This window comes from Prionailurus bengalensis, chromosome C1 (genome assembly GCF_016509475.1).
Source record: "Prionailurus bengalensis isolate Pbe53 chromosome C1, Fcat_Pben_1.1_paternal_pri, whole genome shotgun sequence".
Lineage (NCBI taxonomy): Eukaryota > Metazoa > Chordata > Mammalia > Carnivora > Felidae > Prionailurus > Prionailurus bengalensis.
The window spans coordinates 160,063,803-160,085,740 of NC_057345.1; the positions used below are offsets into that span (position 1 = coordinate 160,063,803).

The window sequence follows — 21,938 nt, forward strand, 5'->3', positions numbered from 1 at the left end:
CCTAGCCTTTTCTAACTTTAAAAGGTTGGTTCCTTTAGCACTGTTGGTGAATTGGCAGTGACTGGGTGGTTGTAGTAATTTCCTAGAACTAGATTTCTGGAAATATCCCTAGGTGTGCAGGACAATTATATTTTAAATTTGGAAATTTCTTTCTTCCTTCACTATTTGTTAAGTATCTACTTTATGCTGGAGCTACCATTGTGAATGATGGGATTTGATTTGGAGCATCAAATTTTCATTCTCTGATACAGAGGGCTATAAAATATCCTGTCCCCTAGAGAGATGACGTTTGTATAAATCAGGTACTCTATATTATGCCAACACATATTGGGAGGAAATTCTGTAAAACTTCAGTGTAATACAATGAGCCAAAATCATTATAAAATATAGCTGAGGATTTACATTGAAATAACCCATGTTTCTTGAAGGTAAAAATGATCACAGAAGATATTTTTTCATTCTGACAGAGCTGTGTGTAAGCAGATTGTTGATCACAAGCCAAACAGTAGAGGAAGGTCAAGTGAATGTACCATTGAAGGAAAAGGCCCACTTTGAACTAACAAAAGGAAAACAAGCACAACCCCTTTCATTCCTCTCCTTTCATTGCTGTTTGCCATTGTATCCCTATTCCATTGTTTCTTGACTCACTCCATTTCTGTCTCTTAGATTCCTGATTATTTCACACACACACTTGCCTCCTCAAGATGTGAGGAAGACAGCTTCCAAACTCTTCCTGTCCATTGGGAAGGAACCAGCTACCTCTCCTTTCCTGGTGTTTTAGGTCATATCCATTCGAGCATAAAGCAACATCCAGAGGAAAGTGTTAACTGGTGTATCCAGGCTTGAGATGAGCTATGAGGTGCATACTAGCTCCACTGCCTTCTAAACCTTTGTTTAACAGAAGATAGAATACCTTCAGGTTTATGCAAGGGATCTTGCCCAGTCCATCTGCACATGGCCTGGATTTCTCTAACTTTGTAGGTAAAAAAGTTGGGACTAATTTCTGACAGCTATAGGCTTAACATTTTGGAGGGGGAAAATGTTTGTGGGGACCAGTATTGTGCTTTACTTGGGAAAATGTGCATTGTTTATGAACAAGACATGTGCAGAGACCTGTATGACATACAGGACAGGACATACAGAGCTCCCCTGAAGCTTGGCTTAGAGGAAGTGGTATATAGCAGAGAGAAGGCCTGACCTGCAGCTTCAAGGTTTTTGTTAAGAAATGGCCTCTGCCAAACCTCACTTGGGCACAAACAGTAGAATTCTTGCCATGAAATGACTTGGGACGCAAAGGAACGTCCTTTGCTATGAAATCAAATAATTGTTCGTGTTTGAATATAATGCCCACAGGGCAGGGTGCTATTCACCTAATGCACAGAGAGGACACTGCAAAGCCAATGTAGACTTGGGGTCTGCTAATACCTGATATCATGTTGATGTGGCACAGAACTGTGCTCAAGGTGAACCTTTGGTGCATCTGTACCAGCAGGACTCAAGGTTAAAATTTCAGAGGAAGTCCATGAGTGCTTCAATTTCGAATCATCTCTTCCATGCTGGACCTCATATAGAGCTCCAGAATCTGGCTAAAAAGACGTGCTGCCCAAAATGGCATCTTTACCACCTCAACCTTGAGTGAAGCAACATGATCATGATCAATAACACACTCAGGTTGCCTTTATTCTATGGAATCATAGTTATTTAGGCTATATCCACATAATAGTAAAGAAACATTAGGGGAAAAAATGAACTGCTATGGCAAGAGTGATTGGGCTTCTTTTCCTCAAAAGACTCCTGTGTGTAGAAAGGCAAATTTTGTTTTTCCCTTTAACAGATGAAACAGAAGCATAGGGAATTTAAATAAGTTGTCTCCCCTTATGTGTTATGTGAGCTTAAAAATTGGCATCAAAGCCCTCTTCTGAGTCCTCACCCAGTTCCCTTTTCAGTAGACCACACTCTATGATTGGTTTCCATCTTGGATATGGCACATGGACATAGGGTACCAGCTTTTGGAAGAGCTCTATATACCAACCTAAGCAAGTGGACTTTGGAATCAAAACAATTGACTTTAACCAAAAAACCCCAAAAATCTGATTTAAAAATGGGCAGAGGACCTCAATGGAAAGAATACATGCTGATGGCCAATAGACATATAAAAAGATGCTCAACAACTAATCATCAGGGAAATGCAAATCAAAAGCACAATGAGATATCACCTCACACCTGTCACAATGGCCAAAATCAAGAAGACAAGACATAATAAGTGTTGATGAAGTACGTGAAGGAAAAGGAACTCTGGTACAGTGTTGGTGGGAATGTAATTGGTGTAGCCACTATGGAAAACAGTATGGAATTTCCTCAAAAAATTAAAAACAGAAATACCATATGATCCAATAATTCCACTACTGTGTATTTTCCCAAATAAAGTGAAAACACTAACTCAAAAAGGTATATGCACCCCTATGTTTACTGCAGCATTATTTATAATAGCCAAGATATAGAAGCAACCTAAGTGTCGATCTTGCTGTTTGCAACAAGACAGATGGACCTAGAGAGTATTATGCTAAGAGAAACAAGTCAGACTGAGAAAGACAAATACCATATGATTTCACTCATATGTGGAATCTAAAAAAACAAAACAAATGAGTAAATAAAAAGTAGAATCAGCCTTTAAATACAGAGAAGAAACTGATGGTTGCCAGAGGGAAGGGGTATAGGGAGATAGGCCAAATGGGTGAAGGGGAGTGGGCTTTTAGGTGTAGAATGATTAAGTCATGGGAATAAAAGGTACAGCACAGGGAATATAGTTGATGGTATTGTAATAATGTTTTATGGTAACAGATGGTAGCTATAGTTGTGGTGAGCATAGCATAATGTATAGAGATGTTGAATCACTGTGTTGTACGCCTGAAACTTCTGTAACATTGTAATTCCACTATACTCAAATTTTAAGAAAAAGGGAAGAAAATCAAGCAAACAGGGCACCTGGGTGGCTCAGTTGGTTAAGCGTCCAACTTCGGCTCAGGTCATGATCTTGCAGTCAGTGAGTTCGAGTCCCGCTTTGGGCTCTGTGCTGACAGCTCAGAGTCTGGAGCCTGCTTCAGACTCTGTGTCTCCATCTCTCTTTGCTCCTCCCGCACTCACACTCTGTCTCTCTCTGTCTCTCAAAGATGAATAAATGTTACAAAAAACAATTTTTAAGAAAATCAAGCAAACAAAAGCAATTGACTTTAATTCCCAGCTATGCCATAATTTGTCATATGGTTTGGGGAAAAGTACTTAACTTCTGAACCTTAGTTTCCTCACCTATAAAATGGGACTCATTAAGGCCTAATTCTCAGGACTGTTGTGAAGATGATTACAAATAATATATGCAAAGCATCTTGCATGGTACCTAGTACCTGGTAGATATTCACTAAATGTTAGCTCCCTCTCTGTACTCCCTTCCCAAATAAGAACTTCACTGGGAAAAATAGTCAGTATAGTACTCTCTCTGTATGGGTGTATATATATATATATATGTATATATACCTACATCTATGTAAGTGAGCATACATATAACTTCAAAAAGATCAAACTATTTCTCTCACTTTTGGAGGAAAAAATAGTACCTGTTAAATCTTAAATATAGTTACAATAAAACATTTATAAGAGAGAATGTTCCATGGTGCCTGGGTGGTTCAGTCAGTTAAGCGTCTGACTCTTGATTTTGGCTCGGGTCATGATCTTCCAGTCGGGATCTCACAGTCCTGAGATTGAGCCCTGTGTGGAGCTGAGTGCAGAGCCTGCTTGGGATTCTATCTCTCCTCTCTCTGCCCCTCCGCCACTCATGCGCGCTCTCTGTCTCTCTTTCTCTCTCAAATAAAAAAATAAAAATAAATAATTTTCCAAATCTTAACTTATGTCTTGCTTATCTGACAGGAAAAGTTAAAAAGCAATAATATGTGAAATGTTTCAGGTGTTTTTGTTGTTTCTGTAAAGAGCTGTGTTCCATAATGCCAAGAGCTTGATTCATTTGCATAGAGAAATTTTTTCACTCACCTCAACATTGTTAAGATTTAATGGTTTAGTATGCTACTGACATCATTTCCCCATTCACTGGTTTGAGGCCGTTCTGTAACTCGTTCTGGAAAATAGCAAGTCCCCTGCTCATCCTCTTCCATGAAGTCAGAAACTCTAAAATCCAGGAGTTAAATATCACCCAGATTTGCTGCCTGCTGGTGTGGAAAGCCAAGTCGCCTTTCAGATGTCTAAGGAGTTGGAAGATCTCAGTGTGCATATCATACTTAACCCACGGTGACGGGTGATTGGCAGCATAACAGCTGAGCGACAGCCATTTGGCTGGGAGTTCAAACCCCAACACGAAGAGCCATAGCAGGATCATGGCTTGATTTGCTGTGGCCGTGAAGTCTAAATCACCGAGCACAGAGGTGGAGGCAGAGGTGACAGCTGGTAGCCATTCTCATCAATAAAGTTGTGACGGTTGAGATGTACAAGCAACCAGAGCCTGCTAATTTCATAGACTTTGAGCCAAGTACTTAGTGTCAAAACCAGCTATGGTCAATGATACAAATGGCTCTGAAGGGTCCCTCGTCAGCAGCAGGGCTCTCCCCACCAGACTCTTTCTTCCTAGTGGGTGAGAAGTGATTGGATCCTGCTTTCCAGGAACAATCAGTTTGAGAAGACCTTATTTTTTTATTTTTAAGTTCTGGTGATTTTTTAAAAGTCATATTTATTGAGGTGTAATTTATATACAATAAAACACAGTCTGATAAAATTGGATGAACACATACAGTCAGGTAACCCCCTCCACAATCAAGAAAAAGAAAATTATGACAAAGCTCCCTCATGCCCTTTCTGTCACCATCCCTCCCACACCCTTAGCTCCTGGTGACCACCAATGGGTTTTCTGTCCCAATAATTATGCCTTTTCCAAAATGTCATAAAAACAGAGTAATACAGTACATAGACTTTTGTGTCTGGCTTCTTTCACTTAGCATAATGCTTTTACAGTTCATCAGTGTTGGTGCATTTAACACTAATTTGTGCTTTTTCATTGCTGAGCACAACTCCAGAGTATAGATATACCACAATTTTGCCATTACCAGCTAAATGATATTTGTTTCCAATTATTAGTGACAGTGAATAAAGCTGTTATAAACATCCAGACCTTTATCTTTTTAGGGAAGACTTACAGGAAAGTAAATAACTTTGATTTATGGGAAACAGGAGCTGTTTAAGCTAGAATGATCCTAGAGGTGGGAGTTATTTCCTTCTTGACTAACAAACGGTAACACTTGTTTTCCTAACATGTTATTTTTGCATAGCAATTTCCAGTTTATACAAGGCATTTTCATTCACCTTATTTTTGTAATTATCAGACTAACCCTGAAAAGTAGGTTGGGAATCTTACCCCATTTTACAGATGGTAGCTAAGAAACACTGCAGTCAAGACTGCCTCAGTCCTGATCTGGTATCCTTCCCCCAAACGTTTTCTGAACAGGAACATCCTCTCTGTGCAGAACACTCTGCTAAATGCTTTTGGGGTGGTCACAAAAACAACATCAAAGTTATTTTTTTTCCCAGTAAGAGGGGACAGCCTGATGCTCCACATCATATGTCAGCAGGAAAATGCAAATTAAAACAACAAAATACTATTATACACCTATTAGAATGGCCAAAATCTATAACACTGACAACATCAAATGCAGATGAGGATGTGGAACAACAGGTACCTCATTCGTTGCTGGTAGGAATACAAAATGGTACAGCTACTTTGGAAGACCGTGTGGTGGTTTCTTATAAAAGTAAACATACTCTTACCATATGATCCAGTAATCACACTTTTTGATATCCACCCAGAGGAGTTGAAAACTTACGTCCACACAAAAACCTGCACACAGATGTTGGAGGCAGCTTTATTCATAATTGTCAAAACTTGGAAGCCACCAGGATGTGCTTCAGTGGGTAAATGGATAAACTGTAGTACATTCAGAAAAATGGAAATTATTCAGTGCTAAAAAGAAATGAGCTATCAAGCCACAAAAAGGCATGAAGGAAACTTAAATGCATATTACAAGGTGAAAGCCAGTATGAAAAGACTATGTACTATATGATTCCAAATATACGACATTCCAATAAAACCAAATCTATGGAGACAGTAAAAAGATCAGTGGTTGCCAGGGATGTAGGAGGAGGTTAATAGGCAGAGCCCAGAGGATTTTTAGGACAGTGAAGATACCATATGACACCATAATGATGGATATATGTCATTTCTTGTCCAAACCCATATGATCTACAACATCAAGAGTAAACCATAATGTAAACTATGGATTTGGGGTAATGAAGAAGTGTCAGTGTAGGTAACAAATGTACCACTCTGGTGGGAGGTGTTGAGAGTAGATGAAATATGTGGGAGCAGGGAATATGGAGAAATCTCTGTGCCTTCCCCCCCTCAGTTTTGCTGTAAGTCTAAAACTACTCTGAAAATGTTTTAAAAAGGAGGTGGGAGAAACAGTCTCAGATGGAACCAGGACAGACACATCTGCCCCAGGCTTAAGAGGAGTACTAAGCCAGAGCCAACTAACACAACCACAAGAAACAATCTATGAAGCTCCCTCCAATCTTTTTTGTAAGCAGGCAGGGCATAAATTCTCTGAAGTAAACCCCATTGAAGGCTGCTGGGAGTCAGAGAACAGAGTGACAGTCCCTGGATGCTTGAAGGCAAGGGGAATTCCCCAAACAGTGATGTTCCAGGGCAGACAAGAAACTCATCTCTAGGATAAGAGAAAACCTTCCTCCTTAGTTTCCAAGTTAGAGAAAGCAATTATGAGGCAAGACTTTTCTTTGAACTCAAAGTTTGACCGGGATAATGACTGGAATTAAGTACTAGAGAATCAAAGTGGAAAATGATCTCGTAGGCCTGAAATTACCAGAATTGTTTTATGTGGAGACCAGGGTGTCTGATGTGGCTGTTAAAAGAAAAAAAAAAAATCTGTCAATGAGATTCTGTTCTTTGAGAAAAGAATTTTACTTTCTCAGTGCTGCTTTTGGTGGCATTTGCCTGTCAGACCTCCCACAAATTGGCCTCTTTATGTTCTGATAAGATGGCTGCTGACCAGCTGTCACTCCAGCCAGAAATGACACAGGCTCCTTGTGCAATTGGCCAGCAGCAGTTAGGAGGGGAAGGTTGGGCTTTTGTGCCTCATCTGTATGTGCCTTCTCTGCCAGATACAGTAGGCACCATTTGCCAGGTCCATTATGAGAGCAGGAAAGCTTACCCAGCCTAGATCCCCAACCAAGAAATCAACCTGGACAGTGCCCCTGCTAGAAAGCATGCCTCTGGGTCTGTCCTCTGGGTGGGCCATCAAATGCCCGTCTAGACCAGAGGCTCCTCCCATAGCAGCTGATCTGTGGGACCTTAGAGGCCCAGACATGTGAAAGAAATAACTTCCACTTCTAAAGGAAAAAATAAAAGTTAATGATTTTTGAATGTTTACATTAATGGGGCTGCACTGTGTAATATTTAGGAATCCAGACTTTAGGGTGAAACTGGGTTCGAGTCCTGGCTCTGCCACTTTCCAGCTGTGTGTGTCTCTTAGGCAAGTCATTGAACCTGCCTGGGCCTCAGTTTCCTTACCTGTAAAATGGGAATAATAGTGGCCTCTACCTTTTAAAGTTAGTATGAGGATTAGTGAGGGCCTTAGAACACTTCATGGCACATAATAATCCATATATTTGTGTTTGTTAAATGAAAATAATGGAAATTTCCCTAACTCCTGTTCTTAATGAGCCTCCCCAGCCAAATCAACCTGAATACAGGTACCTGATTTTTTTCTCCTCATTTCTTTTTTCTTAACAGCTGTCAGCTTTTCCTCTTCATGTTAGTTTCCTAGGGCTAACATAACAAATTACCCCAAACTTTGTAGCATAAAACAACAGAAATGTATTCTCTCACAATTCAGGAGGCTGGAGGTGCAGAATCAGCAATGTTGGTTTCTCCTGGAGGCTCTGAGGGAAAATTCTTTCCATGTCTCTCGTAGCTTCTGATGCTTGGCATTCTTTGGCTTAGACACCCTTTGCATAGCTTTCATTATCATATGCATTCTCCCTGTATCTGTATCTTCACATGGCCTTCTTAGAAGGGCACTAACCATTGGACTGATGACCCAGCTGAATCCAGTATGACCTCATCTTAAACCAGTTACATCAACAAAAACCTTATTTCCGAGTAAGGTCACATTCTGAGGTTGTAGATGGACAGGAATATTGAGAGGACTCTAGTCTACCCAGCTTACCCCCTTAAAGTTTCAGGGTGTTTGTTCATTGTTATCTCTTTTTACTCTTACTCTCTGTATTAATTAGAATGTAAGCTCCATGAGAGTATGGACTATATCTCTTTAAGTATAGTCTGAGGCAGCCAGCCTTGCTTAAAATGGGTGTACTGGACCACCTGAAGAGAATGGAGAGGCATGGTGTCATCAGGCTGGGTGTGGGAAGGTCACGCTTGAGGTAGGAGAGTCACTCAGAAGGAGAGAGAGCAGATGGGAAAAAATTCCCATTCGAGGAAATTAAAAAGGAGAAAAGTCAGAGATTCCAAATATTCTAATATGGTATATCTAGAAGTACTGCCAGCAAATTAGAAATAGCCAGAGTCAGAGGAAGGTGGGGGATGAGAGAGAACAAGGTTTATATCACAGGTCAGAGAAAAAGGAGACGGCACAGAGTTTGTTGACTGCCTCAGGGCAGAGCCTAAAGAATATCTCCTCTGTGGGAAAGAGGGACTCTGCTGCCAGTGTGGTTTCTTCTAGAGCCAAGGGACCCAACTGGAAAGAACTAGCCATCTTCAGATACCTGAGGTAGTCTGAGATGGTGGAACATCTTCAAACCATCATGACCTTGAGGGTCATGGAGAATGGAAGAAGAGACGTGAGGGCCAAGATAAACCCTTCAGTATTTTTCCACCCAAGGCATGAGCTGTTTTGGTAGAGAGGTATTTAGGTGTTTGTCAACATGAGCCAAACTAACTGGACAATGAAAAGCTGCAATTGTGATAGTCCTCAACCAAGTGGAATGTGTAGTCTCTCTTTTTTTAAAAAAATTTTTTTTTTTCAACATTTATTTATTTTGGGGACAGAGAGAGACAGAGCATGAACGGGGGAGGGGCAGAGAGAGAGGGAGACACAGGATCAGAAACAGGCTCCAGGCTCTGAGCCATCAGCCCTGAGCCCGACGCGGGGCTCGAACTCACAGACCGCGAGATCGTGACCTGGCTGAAGTCGGACGCTTAACCGACTGCGCCACCCAGGCGCCCCATTCCATGATGGCATTATTGGTTGTCAAGCCAGGACAATTAAAGAACAGGGCTATAAGATGAAAGGAAAGGACAGACTTGCCTGAGGGGTAGAGATGTGGAGGGAAGGAGGAGACCTTGTCCCTCCTTTTACTTCCCTGATGGTACACCTGAAAAGGAAATAGGAAAGCCACCTGGTTGTCAAACCAGCAGCCCTGGCCTGGTGCACTTAAGACTTCTATTTGTCACCCAGCTCCCTATTTGACTAATGCAATCAGTGAGACAGAGGTTACCTGAATTACCAATGTCACCAAGCTAGTAGGAAGTCCAACCAGAACAGTTATCAATTCTCCTATTTTCTACAACTATGCCCTTTCCAACCACACTGTATTAAATCTTAAAAACAAGTGCCAGATCTGTTGATGATATTTATCACCTTGGAGCCTCAAACTGTAAGACAAATGTGGGTTTCGCTAGCCACGTGATGTCACCCACTTTGGTAATTCATCCAGGTATGGGAGCATAACCTTGGTAAGTTACTCCTTTGTTTCATTCCACAGAGCACCCTTCAGGCCAAAGCAGTGATCTGCAGCCTGCTGTTTCAGGGGACACCAAGGAAAGTGTCCACGTTCAAGACTGTAGTGAGCTTGGTGACCACACAGGTAGGATCATTAGAGGTTTGGGAAGGGTGTCCTATAGTTAGAGACGTTCCATAGCTGAAAATGATCGCCTGATATGGTGATCTGTTTTTCTATAGGTGACAGCTGATTAAGTGCAGGGACGGCTTTACAAAGGACCCCATAGGTGATTTCACGGAAGGGAAAGAGTAAAGGGAGATAAGCTCGGCTTCCTGCAGCTGCTTCCTCTGCCCTCTGACCTGTTTACTGGGGAAACTGGTCTCGTTGTGGCTCTCCTTACTGATAGCCTCTCTTCAACTCCTCCTCTCGGAGTAGACCCTGACACATTTCTGTCTGACTCATGTTGGGACTTATGAAAGTTCAACTTCTTAAGATCTTTCTGTGATCCTGACATTGGTAAATAGACCTCAAACTAATCAAGAACATTTATGGTGGGAAGGAGCACCGTGGACAAGAACTTAAAACTCAAGGTCTAAGCCCTCCATCAGTTAACATCCTCATAAAATGAGAGAATTAGACTCAATTAATGGTTTTTAAATATTGAAAAAATATTGGAATCTTCCCTTTTTGCAGTTTGAAGTTTCCTGGACTTCTGCTGCAAGAAGAAACTATGATTTTTAAAAATATGGCCCTTAATGCTAATGCCAGCATTTTCTAAAAAGTGAGGATGAGTTGCCCCGGATTTTCCAGTAGAGTTTGCAGTTACAGGGTATCAGCAAGGAGTTTCTGGGCACATCTGGCTCCTTTGGAATTGGCCATGCAGCCTATTTTTCAAGGAAGTACAGAACTGGGACTTTACCTTGGAGCAGGGAGGTTAGGGAGTAAGAAAGAAGGAGAAGAGGGAGAGCCCAGGGAGCAGCAGTGTTTCCTGAATTTGAGGAAACTTTGGGGTGAAGACAATGACACCCTTTTCATTTTCAAAAACAGGATGCCTAGCTCTTACTGACTCATGGTCTAGACCCTTTCTCCGTAGCAGAAGTCACAAATAGGAGGTCTTCTGGTGTAATCAGCACACAGATGTGTTTTGTTTGGCCAGATACAGTGTTTGTTTGGTTTTTTTAAACTTTGAACCCAAATGTCTTTAGGTGGGGCATATATTTTCTGCTTCACCACAAACCCTAACACCCACCCCCCCGCCACCCTCTTGGCCTGACAGTGCACAGATTCTTGTTACCTGAGTGACCCCAAAGGCATTTGACTTTGCACTGCCTGCTCTGGTGTTTTCAGCCATATCTTCTCCATTTTATTCCAAAATGGTCCAGTGGAGAATTGGCTTGATTTTCCTGGGAAATATGAATGGCTCATTAAGCTCAATCCGACTTTGGAAGGATTCGACTCCTTCAGAGAAGAAGTCCCAGCATTACTTTATTTCATTGAACTAGAACACTCAGGGATGCTTCTTTGAGGAAATGAGAATCCATATCTGGAGAAGCTTCTGTTGTCACTCCTGGACGTATTCAAGTCTGCAATTCAAGCTCTTCATCGTTCAGGCACGTCACTGGTGTCATTCCTTTTAAGTTGATCTATTTACTTAGAATGGACCACCCTATTTTACCTTTCTGTTTTTCTCCATATCTTCACTTTTCCAATCTCCTTGTGTAGCAATTAACTTGCCAAAGAGATGTAGATGATTCCAGCTGTCACCAGGACATAGTTAAAAATATTTGACAATACTGAGTTTTGCTTTGAACTCAATAGTTTGATGGTCTCCTTCTTATTTAAGTTTATCTCTTTACTCTGACTCAAATCCTTCTCCCTGCTCTCCAGGCAAAGCTGGAGGATGGAGAACAGACTTCACCTAAGCTTTATTAAGAATATTCTGTAAGTTTTCTGTTTGATTTTTATACTTCAAATAACTCTTAAAAATCAATATTTTGATGACTGAAGTGTAAATGAATAAGAAACATGGAATAAGTTTTCCCTTCAATTACATGAACAGAAATTATATGGGTTTTTATTGTAAATCCAGGCAAAGTAACTAGGGGCATCTGCTAAGTTCCAGGTGAAGATGTGGAAGCTTCCTCTCTGGGGAAAGACATGGCACCTTCCTCTGGAGAGTCCCCAACCAAAAAGGGCTTGGTGATCTTTTCTTGCTTTGTTTTTTCCTCTCTGAATCTATTGAACTGCTGTTGCTCCTTTTTATTCTGAAGATCTCAGATGGGTGGAGACAATAACAATCTCAGCTTTCCACATGGGTGATACCGGCTGGGCTTTGATCAGTGCATGGTAGCTCTTGGTCCAGCTGAATTGGGCCAGAGCACACGGTTAAAGATTATTCCCATCAATGGTCCTTCTTAATAAGCAAACAGAGTTATCTGTGCCCTGAAGTGGGCTCCTCTTTCTTCTTTTTATGTCACTTCTTGCTTTTATGTTGCTTACCATGGTATTACAAGTAAGCGTAGGCCTAACAGTGTTTTGGAATCTCCAGGAAGGGGAAACCTGCCTGGTCCTCTACTGGGAGGAGTTGGTCAATCAAGAGATGGGAGGGAAGGCAGGGAAGGGAAGTTAATGAAATTCTAAAAAGCTGCAGATATTTTTCTTAATTTCTTTTTTGTCTTCTTTTAACATTGTTGTTTCCCTGTCTGGTCATGATGTTTTTTGTGTGATAATAAAAATGTAATAATATTCCATTTAAAATTTTTGTCTTTATCCTTTGGTGTTTATAGCAATAATAATAACAACAACAGATGGTCTTATCTACCGTTGATAGCTCGAAGAATTACGTTTCTTCTACACAAAAGATATTGTCTAAGGAACCAAACTAATAACATAGAATCAGAGTGTAGTCTTCCCAGAATAGACAACATAAAACAATTGATTTCTATATTTATTTTTCTGCACTGTATCTTTGTCATGCTATGTGTTCTAACATTATAATTTCAACCTTATACATTTTATGCATCTTCTGCAGTATGTCACAATTGCCAAGTTTATAAATTATCCTCACTGTTTATATTTTGATTTGGATACTTTTAGATGATCTGAAATGAGGATACCAAATAGGTGCAGTCTCTCTTGATTAGTAGTGACTGTGTGAGACTGTAAATGCTCAGCCCTGACCACAGGTTAAATCATCCAGAGAGTTTCTTGAAATTGAAGCCAACCCCACCCCACCCTGGGTCAGTTTCAGAATCTGTAGGGGCTGGGCTCAGGCATACTTAAAATCTTCCCTGGGTGATTTGAATATACAACTAGGATTAAGAACCATTGATCTGGAGCAATGTCTGTCAAACTTCAGCACGGATCAGGATCACCTTGAGGGCTTGTTAAAAACACAGGTTGCCAGCCCCTCCCCCACTCCCTGGACATTCTGATTCAGTAGGTCTGGGGTGGTGCCCAAGAATTTGCATTTCTAACAAGTTTCTAAGCGATGTTGATGCTTCATGGGTTGTCCTATGAAGTCGTGATCACGTGGCATCTGCACTTTGGGAAACACTGATGTAAAGCGTGTTAGGAAGGACCTTGAAGATAAATTAAGGTTTAGTGGAAAAGAGGGGCATGATTGATTAGTTACAGCTGGGCTGCCAGGGTCACTGAAAGGAGGAATTGTATTTGTTATCCCCAATCTTGAGAAACTTACTGGTAAACTGTCCTCATTCACAATGTAGAAATGGGTTACTCTAGGAATGATTCCCTGTTTACAGTCAGTCCTACCCACATTGTGACAATCCATTCCTTGACCTACCATCTGTGTCAGCAGGCCGCCCTGTCCTGCTGTCTAAGACCGGAAGCTGGCCTGCTGTCTCGCCCAGTGCCATTCTTGCTGCCACCATTGCAGTCTACCTCACCTGGGGGCCACTGAGCTCAGTCCGTTACCTCTGTTGCCAGAGAAAGGTAGCTTGTTTTCCCAAAACCCTGAATGATTTTACCCAACTTGCTGGCTGGGATCACAGAACAGGTCAGTTTTGATGACATGTCATAGACAAAGGCTGTGGAACAGCAGGAGGGGCAGGAGAGAGGTGCTACGAAGTGTAGACGTGTTTTAAACCTAACCCTGCCTATTTCTGAGCTTGTCCATAGATCTCTAAGTATTTTGTTTGTCTTCTTGTTTGTTTTCTCTCAGTTCTAAGGGGATCTATAGATCATAAAGTCATCCCACAAACAGAATTCAACAATGGCCATGAAGACACTTCAAGCAACCCTCCTGCTATCACTGAGAAAAATTGGTGAGTCTTATCCATAAGCATTCCCAATCTTAAACTCAGGTGCTCTGTTCCAATGGACACTGAAACAGAGCTGTTTCTAACAGTGTTTTGGTGAGTTGGAGACAGTGGAGCCAAAAAGTGTTTTTTATCAGATTCTCCCAGGTCAGGCGTCATTACTCTGTGGGCAAAAGTCTTTATTCTACAGCGCAACCTGAGCGCAGTCCTGCTATTTGGGTTCTCTTCATGGTAAAACAGGTAGTTGCCTGATGAACCTTAACAGATTCTCTCAACTAGGGACAGTTTTGCCTCTCTTCCCTACTTCCCCCTCCCCACCCCCCCCCCCCCCCCCCCCCCCCCCCCCCCCGCCCCGGGACACTCAACAATGTCTGGAGATATTTTTGGTTGTCACAACTCTAGGGGGAGGAGTTGAACTAATGCCATCTAGCGGGTGGAGGCCAGGGATAGTGCCAAACAGCCTACCAGGCACAGCACAGCTCCCTCACGACAATGAGTTGTCCAGCCCCAAATGACAGTAGTTCCAAGACTGAAAAAGCTTGGTTTACGCTGAAGCAAAAAGGGAGCATCAATTCCTATTTACCCACAGTTTCTAGTCAAATATAATTCAGAGTAGAGCATTACAGCCCAGGGCCACAGCACCCCATCTTCAGGGTACCTAGGAACTGCTCAGGTCTGCAGAGACCAATATCTCTGCCAAATGGAGGCTCATGTCACTCTAAGTCAGACCAGACAAGGCCATGACATCAAGCACTGGACACTCAAGGAGCTCCTAGGCTAGGCCTCCTGTTCTTCACGGAAAACTCCCCAACCTACCCTTTCCCAGAAAAGGTTTTCAGGCCCTGTCACACATGTCACCAGGAAGAGGACACAACCACAGGAAGGAGTGGACCGTGGCAAAAGGAAGGTCTAACTAGAATGAAGCTTATCTTTCTTCTTTTCCTCTAAATTGGTTGTAGGGACTTTTTCATTAACAGTTTACTCCAGGGGTGCATGGGTGGCTCAGTCGGTCGAGCGTCCAACTTAGGCTCAGGTCATGATCTCACAGCTCATGAGTTCGAGCCCCGCGTTGGGCTCTGTGCTGACAGCTCGAAGCCTGGAGCCTGCTTCGGATTCTGTGTCTCCCTCTCTCTCTGCCCCTAACCCACTCATATTCTGTCTCTGTCTCTCTCAAAAATAAATAAACATTAAAAAAAAATTTTTTTTAAGAAGTGTACTCCAGGATTTGGAGAAAGTTCTTTGCATCACTTTGCACTAGAAAGTTCTTTGCATCACTTGGAAAAAGAAGTGGTTTTGATTTGTACTTTTTAAAAATATTTCTTAATCTCTTGAGGCTTCTTATTAATATTTTTGAGACTTGACAAATTATCAGTACTTCTCTAATGGTCTCAAACTGTTGTTGGACTGCTTATAAAGTAGACTACTTTCCCAGTAGGATAGCTCAGCCAAGGGTACTTGAGGGAATATTATAGAACATAATACTAGATACTCTATACTAGAATAACAAACTTTAGAATTTCTGATGCAGCAGAAAGACCACTGAACTTGGCAGGTGGAAGACTTGGGTTCTGGTCCTAGTTAGTGCTGACATTTTCCAGCTGTTAGACCTTGGACAAGTCAGTGAACCAATTTGGTCAATGCCTCCAACTGCCTGACTCCCCTCAACCTCAGCTGGTGACTGACTTTAACATAGGGTATCAGGACAGCTGTAAGCAACTTCACCTTCGCTTCCCTCCACCTCAGAATCTCTCTTTCTCTTCAGCTATTCTTTCTTCCTTTGCTCCCACCTCAAAAGGCTATGCTCCCATCTCAAAAGGCTACAGGTCCCTCCTTGCACAGGTGAATGCCTTCATTGTGGCCCTGCCCTCATCATTTAGCCCGCCCTGGCGTTCTCTCTCTAGTGTCTTTCTCCCATTTGCTTATACTTCCCTCCATTTTACAAAAAAGGCCGCTTTTGGCCCTGGCTTCCCTCTTGTTACTTTTACCATCACACTTCCTCAGACTAACATCCTGGTCTGGGGCCTCATTCCCTCCCCCACCACCCTCCTTAATCCTGAAATCCAATCTGATCTGTGCCCTCCCTCTGTCTCCACAGTTGCTCTTGGGAAGTTCAGCTCCCAGTTGCTAGAGCCTTGTCTTCGTCAGACGCGGCAGCATCAGTTCCGTGGGCTGTGCTGTCCTCAAATTGCCCTCCTCCGTGGCTGTCTGCAGCATTGCAGGCTTCAGGTTCTTCCTCTAAGACATCCTGGTCTCTGTCTTCTCTGGCCCCATCATCCTCTTCCACCCACCATTGGAATGGGGCAGCCCTCCAAGCCCTTGACTTTCTTTCTTCTCTATTCCTCACCTGAGTGATATCCTCTCTCGCCGGTATGTTCTGGTATCAACCGACTCTCAGCTGAGTGAGCACAGTTCTTGGGATTCTGTTCTGCTGACCGTGTTCTGATTTCCACACCAGGGCCTCAGCAGAAAAGTTCCCACCAAAGCACCTTTTCTGCCTGACCCCTCTGCCCCCACTCTTGTGAGTTGAATAAACACTCTGGTGACCTAGCCTTGAAACCTGGCAGCCATTTTTGATCCCTACCTCTCATTTAACTCCACCTCCAATCATTTTCTTAGCATCCTTCCCTGGTCCAGCCCTACCATTATCTTGTTCTCTCTCCCTCTGTCCCTTTTCTCTTCTTTATAGACCAGCTTTTATTTCTGACATCTGATCAATTATCCTAAAGTATAATCTGGCTTTTCAAAGAACTTTAATGGCTTCCCATTTTAGACCAAAAGAGGTTCAGACTTCTCAGTCTGCCATGTCAAGTCTCTTTCTGTCTTGCTCTGCTTTGTCTTCCAGACTCACCTCCAGTACGTCCCTATATGCACCCTGTGGGGTCAGACTTACCATTTTACCAATGTAACTACCTCTGTTCTCTCTGCTCATGCCTTTCTGTTCAGTTCTTAGCTATCTCATCAAGACACATGGTCATATCCCTTCCCTCTATGAAGACCTTAATTCTCTTCAATGCTCCTTGAATCTTTGTAGTCCATTTTTAACAGTACTACTCAGAATTCTGGTTCACAACAAGATAATGAGTTCATATCAGAATGTCAATCAACCCACTGCTTTCTTCATCGAGGAAGTCTTGCTATGAAAAAAAATATCAGCAGAGCTAAATAATGTACTTGGTAATAAACTGATTTACATTCTGGCACAAGCTCCTTATGACATTGAGTGAGTAGGAACAGCTCACAGACAGGGTCCTGGGACCACACTTTGGTTTATCACTCTCTGTCGCTTCACATATTGCCTGGTGGTGTGGTTGACTGTGTGTTAGAAGGTCAGCTTCTCAAAAGTGAGGGTTGAATCTTATTTCTTTCTGTTTCCAATACATGCAGTAGGTACTCAATACGTTTATTGAGCTGACATCCAAGGCCACTCTTAGAGCTCCGATTTTTATGAAATAAATGTTTTTCCTGCTCAGTCTTTGGGTAGGGGCAGCAACAATAGGATCCAGAATAATTCATTAGATAGGGTGTCAAGATATGCCTGCCCCAGGGGGTTAGGGGTCTCATTTTGCCCTCTGTGTTGATGGTCACCTCAGTGCCCTGTGGATCAACCCAGGGGTTGACAGGAAGGAAACTGGGGAGAGCAACAGGGGAAGAGATGGGCAGGCAAAGAAGAAAGCTGAGTCATGCCAATGATGATGCTCTTAGCAGCAATTAACAGACCCTCCAACCAATATGTTTAAGAATCCCTTGAGATAAAGGTCTGAAGACAAAAGTTCCAATGCTGGCTCCGTTGTTCAGGGATGTCATTAAGGAGGTAGGCCTTTTCATCTCTTTGCTATTTTCAGTGCATCAGCGTGCCCCTACTTATGGTTGCAAGGTGGCTGAAGCAGCACTAAAGCAATACTTCCTCACGTGGCAGTGTCCAAAGCAGGAAGGAAGAGGTGGATGGGAAGCGGGTGGGGTTCTCCTCAGGAGTCTCTCTCTGTTTGTCAGGATAGAAGCCTTTCCCAGAAGTCCCTAGGACACTCTCCTCTCATCTCACTGGCCAGAGGCTGCCAGGGAGCTACAAGGAAAGCTGAGAACATGAGCATGGGCATTTTCAGCTTCTGCAAATAGGCTGTAGGCAAAGAAGAAAGGGGTTAGAGAACCAACCAACAAAATGTGCCAGAAGAGTCCTGAAGTAGTAGTGATGGGATCAGACAGGTACTAGGGAAACATAAAGAGAAGGCAAAATCAGAGGGAAGAGCTCATAAGGAAAACCCAAACCTGACAAGAAATATTGCTGAGAATAAGAACAACATAATCCTTCACAGTCACTCAACATTTGTTGTGAGTCCAGGTCCTTTTCCAGTTATCTCACGTGATTCTTATCCAAGCCTTTTGGCTGGCATTACCGACCCGTCTTATGGATAAGTAAACCAAGCTGGGAAGGCCAAGACTGTAGTCCCCAAAGCTTGCCTAGAGATCAGTGCTGAGTTGGATGTATCAGATTTACCTAGTCCTGCCCCTAATCAGCTAGTCTCACACAGAGAATAAATGGCAGGTCACGTTTGAAACCAGAGCTTCTCTCTCCAGCAATAAAAACAACTAACATTTGGCATTTATTAACAAATTTGGGGCGCTATATTAAGTGTTCTGCATGTACTACCTTATTTAATCCTTAGATTACCCTATGAAAGAGGTACACATTTTATAATTTCCGACATTACGGTATTACAAGTAATTTGCTTTCTGGTGGTGGAGTCTGGAGAAGACATGCGGAAATGGCACCTCTCAAGGGGAAGGAAAAGAAGGAAGAACAGGTCATCAGCCTCAGATCTCAAGTGGCTGAAGGAGAAAATGTGTTTGGTGTCCACCACATCTTTGCATCCTTCAGTGACACTATTGTATGGGTTACTGATCTTTCTGGCAAGGAAACCATCCGCTGTGTGACTAGTGAGATGAAGGTGAAGGCTGACCGAGATGAGTCCTCTCCCTTTGCTGCCATGTTGGCTGCCCAGGATGTAGCCCAAAGGTACAAGAAGCTGGGCACCGCTGCCCTCCACATCCAACTCCAGGTCACAGGAGCAAATAGGACCAAGATCCCTGGCCCTGGAGCCCAGTCAACCCTCAGAGCCGTTGTCCACTCAGGAATGAAGATCGGGCAGATTGAGGAAGCCACCCCCACCCCCTCTGATAGCACCTGCAGGAAGGGGGGTTGCTGTGGTCACCGTCTATGAACAGGATTTCTCAAATTATTGTTTTCTGTTAATAAACTGCCTTTGTATAAGCTTTAAGAAAAAGATAAGCAATTTGCCAATATTGCCCAGTAGTAAAGTGACAGAGTCAGGATTTGGACGCAGGCCTTCTGACTCCAGAGCTGACACTTTTAAGTTACTGATACATTCTGCTGCCTGTCTAGGTTCCAGGTTCCAAATGCTTAGCCCATGGCTTTTTCTGCTCTGTGCTCTCTATAAATGTCATTGTGACAAATCTTAAATCACAACCAGCTAAGGGAAAAACCCTGGTGGGCATAAAACCGTCATCCTGTGATTGGTGGAGAGAACTCCAGCACCGAATTCTTGGGATTAAAGCCTCATGGAGAAGATGCTCCCATCTGTGCATGATGGGGTGGGGGCTAACTCGGCTAGGGAGAAGGCAGCTTCAGGTTGAAAGGAGAAATCAGTGGTTGGTGTGGCCCTTCTCCGCTCCGCTTCCTACATGAGCCTGTAACTGTGTACAGTGAATGGCAGAAAGGAAATAGTCTTTTATGTCGTGGGGCTTTGTTCCCATGATGGTAATCCTCTATTTTAATGCTGATAAGTACAATAGTGAGGATTATGCTCCTTAATTTAATTTGGCCTGCATATGGCAAAGCTCTTGCCAGGCTTTTATTTGACATTCTTTAGCACAGCTAGCCTGTTGTTATATAACAAGAAGCCCCTATAACGGAGGCAGGAGATTGATAATGCTGGTGCACGTGTTTCTACCCGGCAGCTCGTTACACACCTCCAGAGAAACCGCTTCCTTGTGGGCCACTTCAGGGAGGATTCGGACTCCGAGTGACGGGAATCTTCATGACTCAGGCAGCTCGAGGAGAGCTGGCACCTCGCAAGAGGGGAAAACGAGCACATATTTCTCCCACTCTGGGGCTTGGAGCCAATTGGGCTGACCTCAGAATGGATGAGCCAAAGAAACAGCCTCCCAGTCAAGGCCAACTGTGGGCCAGATCTTCATGTGGGCTGTAAAAGTACAGATTGCCACATATCTTGACACACACACACTGCGTGGGGGGTCCCCGCAGAAATATGTGGCAGTGCTAAGAAGATTAAACAAAACAAAACTTTCCTTATGTATCAGGAGGACCTTTCCTCTCCCACCCTTCGGTTCCCGTGCTCCTTTTTCCTTCCACTTCTGTTTCTCCCCCTCCGGAGGTGGGTGCCCTCCAGCCAAGTGCCTGCTACCAGGGCCAAGTTAATGCACTAGGCATTAGAGGAACTTGGACACCGAAGGAGGGTGGCGGCAGGTATGGGCGCAGTGGTAGAGGTGGTGGCCTTCTTCTAGGAAGTGCTCGTGATACGGTGTGTGTTATCTCCTTTGGGTAGAAAGCAGATGGGCCTTGGTGACAGTCCTGAGTTTAAATCATAGTTCAGCTTCTTATGAACTACGAGTCTTTGGTCAAATTCCTTCATCTTTCTGAAACTCGGTGTCCTGGGCTGCAGAAAGGGCGTGATTGTGAGGATTGGAGATGATCTCTGCAACGGAACTAGCATAGCTCTAGACGCATGGTAAATGCTCACGGGATGATAACACGCTGCTGTTGGTTGTGGTGATGGAAGTGGTAGCAACAGTAGTCTGTGCAAGCTAGCCTGAAGTGAAGAGTCAAGGCTCCTCTGGCTTAGCTGTAGGGCTTTAGACTAAAATACGCATTGAGGATTCCAGCACTTTAGAAACTTTGAACAGCCCTCACTCTCTGCTTTAACGTGAGGGTCATATTTTATTTTCTTGTGTTCCTGGCTTTTATGCAGGGATAAACGTGAGGTTGAGTTTGGGCCCGACTCACCCTTGCCAATATGGCCAGGGTTTCACTGGCACAGCCTCAAGTGGTAACTTCCAGAGCTTACTCGATTGTTAGGGCCTTCTTGGAGTTTCTTGATTTTTAAAGTACTAATTGGTCACATTTATTTTCAAACCGTTTTTGAAGCCAGAAATCTTATCACCAGCTGAAAGGAGCTTCAAGGAAAAATCTGTTTTGAGTTATATTTTTCCTTGTGGATTTGCTTATGGCTGTACATAAATATTTATCTGAACGATTTCAACAAACCTTAAATCATCAGTGGATCAGTGATCCTTATGCAAAAGACCCTTTTAGAAGGATTGTGGATGTCAAGAATGTCAGCAGTCCAAGTTCTTTTTGGAGGACCAGATTCCAAAGTCTAGTGCCCTCTTTTAAAATTATCTGGAGCTGTTTGGTGATTTGCAGTATGTCTTTTGTTTTCCTGTTTCTGTATACCTGTCCATGCTATTCCTTCTAAATAGAATTTCCTTGACAGTTCTTTCTTTACCTGGAATATTTTACTCATCCTTCACGCTATCACCCATGTGGCACCTCGTGCAGGGTTTTGAAACAGACTAGAGCTAGGAGAAAACCATCCCAGGTGGGAGAAAGAGTGAACCATGGTCCAGAGGCATGATGTGCAGGGGGCACAACAAGAAGGCGAGGTGTCCAGTGGGATGAAGGCAGAGGGTGTGGTGGGAGGGACATGATGCAGGGAGAACTATAACGGGCAATAAAGCAGATAGGAGCCAAGATGTGGGAGGCTTAAAGATGCACAAAATGTTTTGGACCATATTCTATAAGCTGAAAAATGT

The 21,938-nt window shown here is 43.1% G+C and overlaps 2 protein-coding genes across 2 annotated transcripts in view; both read left to right on the top strand.

Moving 5' to 3' along the window:
- Positions 1 to 21,938, top strand: part of MYO3B (myosin IIIB) — a 410,735-nt gene that overhangs the window by 280,134 nt on the left and 108,663 nt on the right. Inside the window, exons 29-30 of the mRNA XM_043573368.1 lie at positions 9,853 to 9,954; positions 13,994 to 14,096. Of these exons, the coding sequence (XP_043429303.1) occupies positions 9,853 to 9,954; positions 13,994 to 14,096 (205 nt within the window). The remainder of the gene's footprint in view (positions 1 to 9,852; positions 9,955 to 13,993; positions 14,097 to 21,938) is intronic.
- On the top strand, positions 18,842 to 19,352 carry LOC122481439 (40S ribosomal protein S14-like). Its single transcript, XM_043577010.1, has one exon. It carries the CDS (start codon positions 18,851 to 18,853, stop codon positions 19,304 to 19,306), a length of 456 nt encoding a protein of 151 aa, XP_043432945.1. The 5' UTR covers positions 18,842 to 18,850; the 3' UTR covers positions 19,307 to 19,352.